Source organism: Artemia franciscana, chromosome 16, assembly GCF_032884065.1.
Source record: "Artemia franciscana chromosome 16, ASM3288406v1, whole genome shotgun sequence".
NCBI lineage: Eukaryota > Metazoa > Arthropoda > Branchiopoda > Anostraca > Artemiidae > Artemia > Artemia franciscana.
The window spans coordinates 29611854-29626915 of NC_088878.1; the positions used below are offsets into that span (position 1 = coordinate 29611854).

The following is a 15062-nucleotide window of genomic DNA, read 5'->3' on the forward strand; positions in this document are numbered from 1 at the left end:
TGATTTTATAATCTATACTGCATTTTTTTAATATAATTAGTATGCACAAAGGCTTTCATTCTTTGGATTTCTTGTTCCAGGATAATACTTAAATACGTAATCAAGCTACTACTATCTATCATCTCGCTGATTCAATAGCTGACTTAACTTTTCTATGTTGTGTTAGGAAATTAATAACGCTGTAACAACCACGCGCATCTAATAGAACAAAAATCGCTAGCATTGGGATGTTTGTGTGGTCTCATATGTAAAGGGTTGGAAATATATGAATAATTTAATCATTCTAGTAAGCGAGACAGGGGATTCTCCTTGCTTGCAAGGGTTATGATCAAGAAAGTATCCCCAAATCATAATATTAGAAAGGCTTTCATAATCCACCCGCCTAGCACTCCATCCCACGACAGCCCTGTCCCTTTTGAATGTTAAGGCTGGCAAAAATCTTTAGATTACAAATTTTCCCAGAGAACAAAAAAGAAAACGCCTTGAAATATAATAAAATCCTGAAGAACAAAAACACCTTAAAGGACAAAAACACCTTAAAAGACAAAAAACACCTTAAAAGAAAAACGATATCCTGAAGTAAGTACTATTTTAAAGTATTATGTAACCGACGACGTGTTCATCGTCATTATGTAAACCCCGTGTTTGAGCTGCCATTAGGCAACATCCCAAATGTGGCTGCCATTATGTAACACCTGCATGTGCACCGTCATTACGCAACACCCATACGTGTGTCCCCCTCCATTACACCTGGGAATTCCCCGCTCGACTAGTCGACTATAACATTCCCTATTACTTAACAACCGAAAGTTAACACTCCCTATGACGTAACAAGTACCTGTATTTCAAAGAAAACACTCCCTATTACGTAACGTGCACCTGCATATTTAAGAAATTTAAAAAAAGTGTCGAGACTTGGATTTGAAAAGTTAGGTCTCCCTTTAAACCCGGAACCCCCTCACTACTTTCTTCTTTCTGATAACCTAGATACACATAGTTTCTTTTGATTAGGTTTTACATACCCCTTATCATATGCCAAAGTCTAACCTTAAAACCATTACCCTATTTAGGGAACACCCAAGATCAAACACTCCTCCCTTTCGATATGATTTATCTTGAGTGTAAAAAAGGAAATTAATTGCCAAATTTATATTTCTTGTCCCAATTTCTACCCAACATCCCCCGTCCAAGCCACAAATTCCCAAGCAATGACCCAGGTTGCCTTCCCTGGGGCTTAAGTACATATGAAGCACTAACGTCTGCATTTATACAATTATACTATAATTTAAATCTTGCAGCTGTTTGTTGGTTGAATAGAATCCAGGAATGGACAGTGTTTTAAGTATTTTTATCCTTGATTTAGTTCCAAAATCTGACACCAGGTGATTATTATAGACGTTTTTGTGCATGCTTCTTTTTATCTAATCAAGTTCTTACTGTCTTCACTATCGTAATATCTAAAGCTGTTATTTCCAAGCCTGTGAAAGCCTAAAGGAGAAGAAGAAAATCGCAAAGTTAAAGCAACAAATCATGGCCCCTAAAAATTATCTCTTGTAGCTGCTGCTTGGATTTTTATTCTTTAAAACAAATTATTGTTCATTAGTAAAAATTCATGGTTTAATCAAATGATTAATTTGAAAATTACTTTATTCCCTGTCCTTTTGCTTAAAACATCAGCAAATAAATACCCTTAGAAAGTTTGATCTATTAACTCTTGACTATTTTATGTGAAGTCTAATTGATTGCAAATCCAAGTTTAAAAGATGATTATTTTCCAGTTATTTGAGTGATGATAAATTTAAGCTAAATAAAAAAAGCAATTAGCGGTATTAGCAGTATTCCATCAATCTGTCCTGTAATATCCCTACCTCTTCGATCCCTGATACTATTTTTAAGAACACAAAGTACGGGGATACCCCTAGTGCTCCCGTCTACATAACCTAAGTAATAGATGCCGGCATTGGGAACTACAGTATAGATGAATAGATTTTTTTTCCAACAACACATTTTTGGCCACTAAGCATTTTTTCCATTGACTTCAAGAAATTTATGTCTAGTGTAGGAATTGAATGTGAGACTCAAGAGCTCCTACGACCTTCAGTCAACTGAGCCAACAAATCATTGATATTGTTATGCTCTTAGAAACACATTCTAGGCAATCAATGCATTGTTTCCGAGCGCTAGCCACCTGGTGTTTCGCGTCGCTATATCGTAACAGGTTATTAGTGTAATCAATTTCCCAATTGGCGTTAGATATTTCGTAAATAGTATCAGTGAATTGTTTACGGGTGCCTTTTTGGCATTATTACGAGAATATGTACACCACAGTGATTTGAGATGATTGCCAGATAGACCTTTTTGTCTATCTAGTCTTTTTCCCTATAGTCCTTCTTGTGGTCAATGACACTTGTTTCGGTCGTAAAAGTTGTAATGACTATAGCCGGCCAGGTATCCTTATTTATAACAATATAGTGTCGGGCACACTGGTTTCACTACCGGGCTTGTGTAAGAGTTTGGGTTCCTAATTTACCTCAACAGGGCCTATGTCCACCTCCAGGGCCAATGCGCTCCTCCCAACTTATTTTTTTACTTGGAATTTTTTCAATTTTCTCATGTCTTAGAATGACAAGTGATCTTTGGTGAACATGGTTTTTGTATTTTTTTTTAGGCGGCTACCCCCATTGTACTCTTTGGCTGGTCATCAACAGTGCCTAGTTTATTGTAGGTTTTCAATTAGTATTATTTGTACATTGGCAAAATAAACACTTATATCATATTTAAAAAAAAACACGTAAACTTAAAAAAGGTATAAAATAAAAAGTATAAAAGTTGATGATACGGGTAAATCCTTTTGAATTTGGGGACAGGCACACAAAAAACACATGAAAAAACACACAGGCGCCCAGACACAGAGGCAGAAAAGAACAACGAAAACAAAACGAGATTTGAAGTAAATTTGACAGGTTATTAGTAAAGGAGGTTTGTCAGTTGTATTTTTTTAAGGGGACCATAGGAAAAAAAGCTGCTAAATTGGTAAAAATTTCAGACTTACATCAAGGATTTGTCTTCTGAATTTCCTGTTTTAAAGAAATTTTTGATGTTACATGCTAGAAACAAGGTTGAATCAAGGAACGTACCCAGAGAAACCTTTGTTAACGGATTATTAGCAAGTGTTTATTTAGATTAAACATGGTGTACTGATAATGAGGTTGACGTAGGCAATTTGAAATGGTTCTTATATAAAATTGATAGGTTATTAACAAAAGATTTCGTCAGTTGTATATTTTTCTAAGGGAATCATAGCTCAGTAGGTGGTTGAGTTGGTTAAAATTTCAGACTTAAATCAATGTTTTGTGTTGCAACTGGCCTGTTTAAAGGTATTGTTTGATGTTACATGCTAGAGAGAACTTCGAATCAAAGAATGCTCCCTGTGAAACTTAATTGATTTTGGAATTTGAAGGGATTATTAACAGGCTCATATTAGACTTGGATACGGTATACAAGTACTGAGGTTGACATAAATAATCGAAATGATTTGGTCGTGTCAAATGAATATTTTTTGAAGGGCTCATAGGACAATAGGCTATTAAATCGGTAAAAATTTCGGTCTTAAATAAAGGATTTGACATATAAGTTGCTTTTTTGAAGGAAATATTTGATGTTACATGCTAGAAAGAACCTTGAATCAAGAAATTTGCCCTCAGAATCCTTCTTTGATTTTGAAATTTGAAGGTATTACTAATAGATTCACATCAGAATAGGAGATAGTATACTGGATGAGGTTGACTCGGCAATTGAAATGATTTATTAACAAAAGGTTTTGTCACTTGTATATCTTTGAAGGGGTCATAAGACAGTAGATTTATAAACTGGTAAAAATTCCAGACTTAAATGAAGTTACTATAAGTCAAACCACTTTTTAATCACTTTAAATCATGTCTCTATAAGTACATAAATGACGCCCAAACGAACAGTAATTACAAAAAATAACAAAATAACCGAGTAAATAAATTTGAGCAACACTCAGAACGAGCAAAAACAAAATGAGTTTGTCTGATTGACCGCGTGCCTTCCAAAGACCAGAAGATTATTTGCACTTTACCGAAGACAATCCGTATTTTGAGTTGTGTGTTTCCATTTTTCATAATATTGAAAAATAGGGTATATTATTTTTTATAATATTGAAAAATGGGGTAGAAAAATTGGGTATGAGTCACCCTCATACCCAAGACTAGTGACAAAATATATATAGTAATTTTCTTACAAGAGACCCAATAAACAGGACTCTATGATGTCATACTAGTGCCCCGCTAATGTCAAAGAAGAAAACAATAAAATAAAAGAGGATATATGATTCTACTACCTTATGCTAAAAGGTGATTTTCCTTGATACTGGAGCAAAAGCGATATACTTTTCCTGACCGGGGTTTTCGATAAATTTGATTCCAAAGGTGTACTTTTTGTTTTGGTTTGACACAATGTTTTAGTGATTCTAGGCTTTTTTTTAAATTCCCAAAAATTGGCTCTCAAAGTAACATTTTACCACCAAAACTAACCAGGATTCTTAATTTTAAATCAATTATAAATGGTAATTTTTTCTCAGTAGACACAATTTTAAACAGGGTTTTGAGCTTTTGGTTACTATGGGTCACCCCGGAATTCCTTCTTTTTCTTCTCTTTACTTTGGAGCACTGCTTTGCCAAATATCTTTTAGTGCTGTGTTTTGTCACAGTGTTTTGTGGGTCCTCCTCTTTATACCATTGAGTTTGAGGGATTAACTGATGGTGATTACTGCCACTGAGCAGGCCCAGAACTCTCCACTGGGTACCCAATTTTTGGTAAGTGACCCCAGTGAGCCAGTTATTTCCAGACTTCTGGATTTTCCCATCTCCCTCTGTTTTAGCTGCAGCTGGAATTCTCACAGTGTACTTATATAGTTAAGTTCTTATTAAATATACCCCAGATTATTACTCATTTTCTTATTCCGTGGGAGAACTACAGTTCGTGTCTATTCCATCCTTTTCCCTTTCAGCACTTTCCAAGCTTCCCATCATCGTGAATTCCAGACTATGGAGTTTTTGCTGCATGAAAGTTTTAAGAATCCGTTGTCATTTTACAACATCTATCGCCCAAGTACTAACTAATACTAGGGACTCGGATGCATTATCCATGATCATGTTTAAAACAATTGAACAGTGACGGTCTTATATATATACTTTATGTTTCTTTTCAGTGCACGCATAACTTTATATGGCTACATTTCTCTTGATGTTATCTTACTCATCTATTATAATAGATTTTGGGTATTGTAGGTTTAAGCTTGAAAAGATGATGAACTCACGGTTAATGAAATTTTTGCCTTTGTATAGTAAATGAGAAACATAATTTTATTAAAGCATGCAATCATATCTTTTAAGCACTTGAGTGATGTGCAATTTACAAAATTTTTAACTATGACATGAAACAATGTAAAACGTACCCCAAAAATAGTGCAAAAGAATTCCAAGCATCTTGCAAAACTTATTTCCTAAGTTCCTACGATAACAAATTAACGTATAAATTTTTCTTCCCATAGAGGCAACTCCTTATCTAAAGATACGTGTTATCTTTTAAAATAGATACATATCTAATAAGCGTATCTAAAATGAGTGTTAATGAAAGAGTTGAATTAAAAGCAGACACTAATGTAACGAATAATCAGTCAATTGCTTCTGATAGTCAAGGAGAATGCACAGATGCTATCCAAGGTCCAGACCAAAGAATTGACGTTGATAGAGTTGCAGCTTGGGACCCAACCGATTGTGTTAAGAGATCTGTCGATACAATAGATTGTAAATCTGTTAATCGTCCTACCTCAGTTCTAACATTTTTAGAGGATTATTGTACGAAGGGCAACCAAAATATAGCATTTTCTACAGAAAAAGAAGGTAAATTGATCAAATATACATATTCCAACTATCTTGAAATCGTGAATGACGCTGCAAAAGCCTTTTTGAAGCTTGGATTAGAGCCTCTTCACAGTGTATGTATTGTTTCCAACAATTGTCCCGAATGGTGTTTTTCGCATTTTGGCGCTATTACAGCAGGGGGAATTGCAGTTGGAATTTCTACTAACTATACACCTGAGCTCATCTCACGTTGCGCGCAAAAGTGCCGAGCTAATTTTGTTATCGTTGAAAATAAGGAATTAATGGCTAAAGTATTGAAGGTTAAGAACGAAATACCACAATTAAAAGCAATTATTCAGGCAAACGAAATGCTTGACACAGAAGAGAAAGACACTTATTCCTGGGAAACATTTTTAAGCATGGGTAGACAACAAAACAAAACGAGTGAATTGATCGCAAGGCGGAAAAGAATAGCGTTCAACGCATGTTGTTCGATTGTTTATGAAGATGGATCAGGAGACAATCCCCCCAAAGGTGTTATGTTAAGTCACATTAACCTAACTGAGAATGCTCGACTAATTGAAAAAAAGTTGCACTCTCACGCAGCTGAAAAGAAAGTTCTGTTTGAAAAAAATCAAATTATTCTCAGTTTAATACCTCTAAGTCATATAAATGCACTAATGACGGATGTGTATGTCTCTCTTATCAATTCTGCCACTGTTCATTTTCTGGATATCAATCAAAGAGAGTTTCAATTAACTACAGATTTGAAAAAGGTTAGACCTACGGTTTTTTTTGCCAATCCATTTATATGGGAAAAACTATATGAAAAGATTACCGATGATCAAGCAGCGAAAAAAAAGATAGCGGACTTGTTCAAAAACCAAAGAGAAGGACTAGGACTTGATAAGTGTATTAATGGCTATTCTGGTGGGGCACCTATATCTCAACACATCATTGACGGCTTTAGAAAGACCGGTCTTCAAATTTGGGAATACTATGGCATGAGCGAGACTTGTGGGCCTCATCTTTGGGCCGAAACAGCTGGGAGCTTCTATTCTGAAATGGATAAAAAAGCCTTCGTAAGCCCCCTGGTTTTTGTTCTGCCATCTGGTCAGCTTCGATTAAGCGGAAAAAACATATTTATGGGTTATCTTGGTGACGAAAAAAGAACAACTGAAGCTATTGATGAAAATGGTTCTTTCCATTCTGGTGACTTGGGACATGTTCCAAGTGATTTTGTCTTGGTAAGGGGTAACCAAAATGCGGTGATCTCTATAAAAGGACGGCTTATATCACCATTAAAGGTTGAAAATGAGATCAAATCTATTTTACCATTTGTGCGCCATGTCAGCGTGGAAAGCGGCAGTGATTACATTTCAGTAAAACTCTATTTAAATGACAAAGCACCTGCATTAACACAAAAGTGGTTTAAGGAGGATGTGACAAAATACAAAGATAGACTTACACCAACAGCGAAACAATGGTTCAAAACCAATCACATCTCTCTTCCAGAAGAAGGTAGTGCAAAAAACCGGAAAATTGAAGTTGATAAATTGTCAGATGTCGTAAAGCTTTATCAATCTAAGGATCAAGAATTGTTCAAGATAGTCCGACAGTGTCTGGACAAAGTGAGCCGGATTTGTGACATTAGAATTGAAGAATTCATTATAGAGTAATTTTCTTCAGATTTGATGAGCTGAGCCCAGCATTGTCTCTTTACCAATCTACTCCAAGAAACACTTCTTAAAAGCAACTGACTACGATTGAAAGTCAAACTAAGTAAGTTTTTACCAACAACCAAAATAAGTAAGCTGTCCGGTAAGCTTTGCAACAACCAAAATAAGTTTTGTCCAACGTCTGGACAAAGTGAGCCTGATTTGTGACATTAAAATTGAAGAATTCATTATAGAGTAATTTTCTTCAGATTTGATGAGCTGAGCCCAGCATTGTCTCTTTACGCATCTACTCCAAAAACACTTCTTAAAAGAACTGACTACGATTGAAAGTCAAACTAAGTAAGTTTTTTACCAACAACCAAAATAAGTAACGAACAACAAGCAAAAACAAGCAATTTGTAAAACAAACTAATCTTTTACCAACAATTAAGAGAGTTTCCAGTTATTCCTCTGATTTCGTTTCAAGAAACTTCTTGTAAAACAGTGTTTCATGCATCTGACAACAGAGCTAGAATTCCAGCTATGCTTCTAAGGCCTTGAATTATCCTAAGAAATTAGTGTTGTTTGCCTCTATTTCTTCCTTTGCTCGAATCATTAGTAAAAATATTATTGGAAAGTTTTAGCTCTATTACTGAGTCCATCTAAGTCTCTCCTATTTATCTATCTATACACTAGCTGTTGTCTCTTTGATAAGATGGTAGCTAGCTCACTTTTCGACGAGGTCGCCAGCCTCGACGCATCGCTCAAACCCGGGAATGCCGTATCCAAATTCGCCCTCATATTAGATATATTCGACATAAATCTGGATTTTTTCTTGGGTAGCTAGCTCACTTTTCGACGAGGTCGTCAGCCTCGACGCATCGCTTGAAGCCGGGAACGCCGTAGCCAAATTCGCTCTCATTAGACATATTCGACATAAATTCTGGATGTTTCTTGGGTATGATTAGCCTCAGGGTCCCCAGTCCTACGGGTCACCCGGATCACGTTAGCCGTAACTTCGCTTGGATCTAGGTGGCGTTTACACCCTCTCACCGCTATGAGATGTGTTGGCAGGTTCGCTCTACTGCTTAGGGACGGAAAGGGGAGCATCCTGGCTTGCAACGCCACCAGTGCCGTGGCAATTTAAAAGCTTAGCTTCCACCTTTGCTCCCACCTAGAATCAAGCAAAGCCTTCAGGAGAGGGTAATTGTTCTGTTAGTTACATTGTTCTGTTATTTACAGCTCGTTGTTCTGTTAGTTACAGAGGCCCTGCAACTAACAGAACAACGACAAGTAGAAACTAATAACGGGGGAGGGATATTTTGCCTGCATGAAACGAGGTGTCTTTAATATTGGGGAAACAAAGGTATAAACTAAAATGATCCAAAAATAAATAAAATCCAAAATAAATAAATAAAAACAGCAAATATCAGTATTTACAACTGTCGCTACTGAAACTGAGTGATGAAGAAGCTAATACAGTTGTTTCAGTGAGAGTACCAAAGTTGCTTTGGTTCAGTTTTTGTGAAGCTCAGTCCCAGTAGCAGCAATTGTAGATATTTATATTTGTTGTTTTCGTCTATTTATTTTGGATTTTATTTGTTTTGGAGTTATTTTAGTTTTTACTTTGTCGTCTCAGCGTTGAAGACGTCTTGTTTCATACAGGAATATCCACGTCGTTATTTCTTTCTACTGGCTTTCAACTGGTTTTTTATCGCGAGATTTTCTCTCTCTTTAACAGCCTTACACGGTTGTTAAAACAAAAACATTCCGTCAATGTTTGTAAATGCTAATCTTCTGTGGTATTTCCGTTATGAGGTTTAAATTGCTTTATGATGGTGGGGGGGGGGAACTGTGCAATTAGCTCAAAATTCAGGAGTGGTTGAAAAAGTCGTTTATAAGGTTTAAATTTTAACTCCAAATACAGAATCTTTGTAATGACGCTATCATACCTTCCACAACACCTTTTAGCCTCTACTGCTTTCTTTCTTCAATGATTTAAGCTTGATGGCGACTCAAAACGCTGGTGTTTCTAATTTCCTGAGAGATAAAGGTGCATGTTACAAAAAGCCATTTTCTCTATATTATCCTGGGCTAAAAAGCACATTGCACCGGTTGCCATAGAATTTGCATCCTCTACTCTACATGACTACATGATTGGGACTCTGGGAAGGCTTATACGAAAGTGTTTTTAAAAAATGTCAGTTCTGGCTCGCGATCCCTTGACGAGTGACTGAAATCATGACAAAGCGAAAAAAATTTAAAAAGGGCAAGAAACACCTCATCTCCGATCAGTCTTAACTCCGTCCAGGAGCATGAAACATCGCTCTTGTCAAAGACGAAAAAGAAGACAATAGTAAAAATTGTTCTATCGAGAAAGGATTTCTTTTCCTTGAAATGGTTTATGTACCACATGAAGAATATTACCCTTCAGTCAACTCGTCTCTAAATCTTTTCAATGCATAAAATATGGATGTGAGTGTTAAACATGGTTACTGTGAACAATTTTATCCGCAACAACCGCTCTCTGAAAACGTGCATTTTCATATTTATTCCAGTGAGGATTATTTCATAGATTTGACATCCATAATTAAAAATTTACATGCCATTGTCAAAAAATCTAATTGTGAATAACCAAGTGTAGCCAAGGGCTTATTCTATGAAAATTGTGTACTAAATAATTTGTTTAGGCTAATAAATGTCTGCATAAATAGAGCGTTGGTGAGCTCAAGCAATAATCTTTAAAATTATGCAAGTTATATACAATTCATATTGATGACTCCAATGTCCATTAAGTTTTTGAGAGGTATGGCTTTTGGAAACGAATATAAAACGGACACTTACACTAGTAATATACTTAGAGATGCGACAAATAAAGATTTAAACTTGGTTGGGAAAATAAATTTTGAGATATTTAATATACCTCAGTGGCTGCCTCCCAACGTCAGGATTAATATAAAGCTACAACTTGCTCCATCCAATTTTATTTTACGAAAAGCAGTTGGCGCTGCGCTCGATGTTACAGTCTCTATCACTTCGGTAATACTTTATGTACGAAAACAACAGGTTATGAGTTGTGATGCTTTGGTAATTGAGAAATTAAGAGCAATGGAAATAATATCAATTGCTCGTACATCTTATATTCACAAATCAGCAACACAATACTAAGGGCACACATACCTACACTGATTCATCATTTATCAATTGTGAAATTCCTTTGAAACTGGCATTGGCATTTGTAAAAGGTGCCAGTGCCATTGGATCATGGACAACTTCTCGAAATAAATTTGAGATGTTTGGACTTTCGTTTCTTGTATGTAAAGTAAATGGAATTCCAGTCTGCTATTTATCTATATATATATAAATACTAGCTGTTGGGGTGGCGCTTCGTGCCACCCCAACACCTAGTTGGTGGGGCGCTTCGCGCCCCCCCCCCCCCCCGCGCGCGTAAGTCGTTACGCGTCATATTAGTTACGCGCCATTGTAGTTGTGTCCCTGTGTACCACCTGTGAATATAGATAGATTTATATATGCGTTTCAAACTACGTAAAAATTGCGAATATACAACATTCTTGGCTTTCCCATTGTCTGTGCATATACAAAGCCGTATGTACTAATAATGACGTCATATGCAAACGCTCTTTTTACAAACAAACAAACATGCATACACACAACTCGTTTTTATATAGATAGATAGATTCATTTGGTTCCAAAACTGTGTCGACTGACTTGTAAAGGACTGCCTGGTCTCGAATCTTGGTCAAAACAATATTGTTGATTTCGTGGACGTCTATATTTTTGGGAGCGAGAATCGCTCTTTCACTTAGCCATTTATTATTCTTATAAATTTTTAGATTATTCGGAAACACTTTTTCAATCAATTCATTTTTGGACGTCACTAAATTACAGATATCAGCAGGTAGTTGTATACGTCCTGAAATTGAGTCTACTGGGAGCTTTCCGTTTCCAATTGCCAGCAATTGATCTGAAAATGTTTGACCAGAGTCATCGTTTTGCAATCGGACACGCATATTTGTAGTTAATTTTAATATTTTTACGTGTGCCCATAAATTAGAATTTTTCAGGTAAGCATTCATTTCGTCTGCAGGAGTTGATCTAGGTATTATAGGTAATGTTTGCCTGAAATCTCCCGCAAGCAATATTAATGTGCTGCCAAAGGGTTTCGAATTCCCTCTTAAATCTTTCAAGCATTGATCCAGAGCCTCGAGCGATTTTTTGTGTGCCATTGTGCACTCATCCCAAATAATAAGTTTGCACTGCTGCAATGCTTTACCCATCCCAGATGATTTGGAAATATTGCACGTGGGAGTTTCTGTAGAATGCAAATTCAGAGGCAATTTCAAAGCGGAATGAGCAGTTCTTCCACCAGGCAGCAATGTTGCGGCTATTCCGGACGACGCAATTGCCAACGCTATATCATTTTTTGATCGAATTGATGCCAGAATCAGTTTTATCACAAACGTTTTACCAGTACCTCCTGGCGCATCCAAAAAGAAAATTTCCCCAACGTTGTTATCGACACAATGCATTATCGTATCATAAATGTCTTTTTGTTCCGACGTTAACTTGGAAATGTTATTTTGTACATACGACAATAGCTCACTCTTATGGTAACTTTGTTCGCGATCCAATTCTACACATGTCGAAACAGCAGCGATACGGTTAGGTGAAGGCATTCCCAAATCCTGAAGAGGTTTGTTTGCCATACGTACGCACAAATCTTCTATAATAATTAAAGTGTGGTTATAAATTTCTGATGTAAAATCAAAACTCATATCTGACGTCTCTAACTGTTTTCGATAGAGTATATCTTCGGACAATTTTGACTTCTATTTTTCCCATAACTCTGTAGGAGCTGATGGAGAGCAAGTTGTTAAAATGATGCCAAACAATGCACGAATTTGACTTGGGGTTGACGTTTCGCACGCATCATTGATGCAGTTATCCCAGTGTTGGTCATTCTCCAATAAATTCAGAGCTTGGCATGCACTACGGTAAGTGTCATGTAAAGTACCGTTTACAGTTCTCAAATACTCAAAGGATCTCGGACCGGGTACATTCACCAAAAGCAGGCGTAGAAAGAAGCATTCATGTTGATTGGGGTGAACGGTGTAGAGTCTTCCTATCGTGGTATCTTTGAAGACGGTAGGTTGGCCGTCGACTGACTTACCCTGTTTTCGACGTTCAAATACTTTAATTTTAGTATTCCACGTGTAATACGAAGGCATTTCAGTATACAGCAGTTTTTTTGCAAAAGAATCATTTTTGCAAAGCGAAAAAAAAGCTGTTAATGTTGTATCCGGTGGATTCAGGGCTCTTTGTTGCACGTTGGTTTCCGTGAAATAAACACGTTGACCATTCTGTAAATGTACCGCTAAGTGAACAACAGCTGGACTACGTTCATGTATCGGAAATGAAAGAATTCGCCAAACAGCTTCATTACTGCTTATGTATCTTCCAGCCTGATATTGTACGATTTCGTCGAAATCTTTGATTTCGGGCTGCAAGCCAAAAACTGCCATGTCACTGCCTTTGTTGACGTATTTACATATGTATTTGATTGCCTTTACGGAGTTACAGTATTCAACGTTTATGTGTGCATTAAATGTTTTTGATAATTATGGGGAATATGGAACAACCCACTGGTTATCTACTTCGATGGTGGTACCGTTGTCATTGTAGGTTCTTCAGTCATTTTACAATTAGAAATTTCTCTTTCAACGGTCTTCTTACAATTAAAAATTTGTCTTTGAACGATGTTCTTAAATACCTGTGTCCTGGTCGTCATTTATATTCCCTGTGTCCCGGTCGTCATTTGTGTCCCGGTATCCCAGTCTGTAATTTCTCTTTGAGTGTCCCGGTCGTTATTTATTTAAAATATTTTCACTTTCGCTTGTTCTTGCCACTGACTGATGGGTGAATATATAAATCAAAAGAAAGTACAAAAAAAAATAATGAAAGAATTATCAATATATATTTTTCAAAATAATGTAAATTACAGTAGAAATTGAATTTTTTTAAAATAAAGAGCGTTCTGAGTTGGTTTTCCTTATGGACCCCCAAAATATCATTGTGGACCCCCAATTTGTTGTGTTTTGCCTGTGGATCCCCAGGAATATTACATGGACCCCTAGGAGTGCATGTGGACCCCGGTTGAGAACCACTGGCTTAGACATTTGTTGTGTACCATTCTACTTTTGGTGAAAAGGATTGCGATTAAATTAGCCTTTCCATTGTTTTTTATAGACGCCGTCGACCTCTTCTCAGAAGAAAGAGAGTGGGCAGAGAGAAACGGATTTTCCTCGAAAAACCATAGCTATTCTTGACACCAAAAAGCCTTTTTCTTTGGTTTTCTGTGCTTTTTGTTTTTTATTTCAACATTTGATTGAGCACATATGATATTTGTCTTGTCACTATTTGCAAAGAATTTGACATTTCTTTGTTTTTTGAAGAATAGATTAGCTTAATACAGAACAAACGATATTTATCCTGTCATTATTTCTCTCCTTATCAAGTTATATCTCTTAGTTAAATGATCTCATGAATACATTAATGTTTGGATGAAATAACGCTGTGGTTGTTTATTTTTGCAAGAGCAGCGTTACCAAACGCGTTGGCAAAAGCCAGGTGAAAAGGATGTGAAGCACGTTCCAAGCGAAGCGCGTTTCACTCGCTTTTAGATATCAGTCTGCGGGAAATGGTCGACAAGATTTTGCAGAAGATCTGATATGCTACTGAAGGAAAAAAGGGAGCGAAGGCAATTAAGCTCTATCGGCAGCGATAGACATCGTATCGGTGGTCTGCTGGCACAAATATTTTAAGCCCTGTCTTCATTATAGTGTTTTCTGGCCGAGACGGCTGTGATGGCTCATAGTGAAGACAGGTTTTATCGACGTTTTCGTTTTCTCACCGTACAGAGTAGACATTTTGGCTGAAAACGTAAAAACTAAACAACACATTTTGTCATTCATCTTAATATACTTGCACTTTTCTTTACGTTCCTGTAGCACCGCAAACGCAGCACAAATGATTCAGAATCTTCTACAGTTTGTTTTGTATCGGATTAACGACGCTTCTTGACTACTAAGATCCCTGCGTCGGCCCTGCAGTGCATTCCTGCTGCATGATTCGATATGTGGGTCGCGTATTACCAAGTTAAGGTCAAACTCACTGCGCCACCACAGGACAAAAATTTTCTTCTACAGTTCCTGAAATAAGACTAATTTCCAATTTTTTGCCAAAAATGACGAAAATAAAAACTGTCGTCCAAAAAGCCGGAAATCTGGTGCTGGAAAACACCATAATAAAAACAGGGCTTTACTGAGTTTTTGGAAGAAGAAGAACTAGTAAAACTGAAGGTTCGAGAGAACCCGAGAAATTGTACTGAATTCTTTTTCTTCTTCGCGTATTAGGCAATTTGAGGTTTTACGTGGTATTTTACTTATTTGAAGAACCGCTTTGCTTTTACTTGAAAAAGAAGAACGTAAATCTGGCC

The 15062-nt window shown here is 36.7% G+C and overlaps 1 protein-coding gene across 1 annotated transcript; it reads left to right on the forward strand.

Moving 5' to 3' along the window:
- Positions 1 to 5644: 5644 nt before the first annotated feature.
- Positions 5645 to 7567, forward strand: LOC136036825 (long-chain-fatty-acid--CoA ligase ACSBG2-like). Its single transcript, XM_065719157.1, has one exon. It carries the CDS (start codon positions 5645 to 5647, stop codon positions 7565 to 7567), a length of 1923 nt encoding a protein of 640 aa, XP_065575229.1.
- Positions 7568 to 15062: the final 7495 nt, after the last annotated feature.

Coding starts and splice junctions, on each gene's coding strand:
- LOC136036825 (XM_065719157.1), top strand. CDS start 5,645: ATGAGTGTTAATGAAAGAGTTGAATTAAAAGCAGACACTAATGTAACG.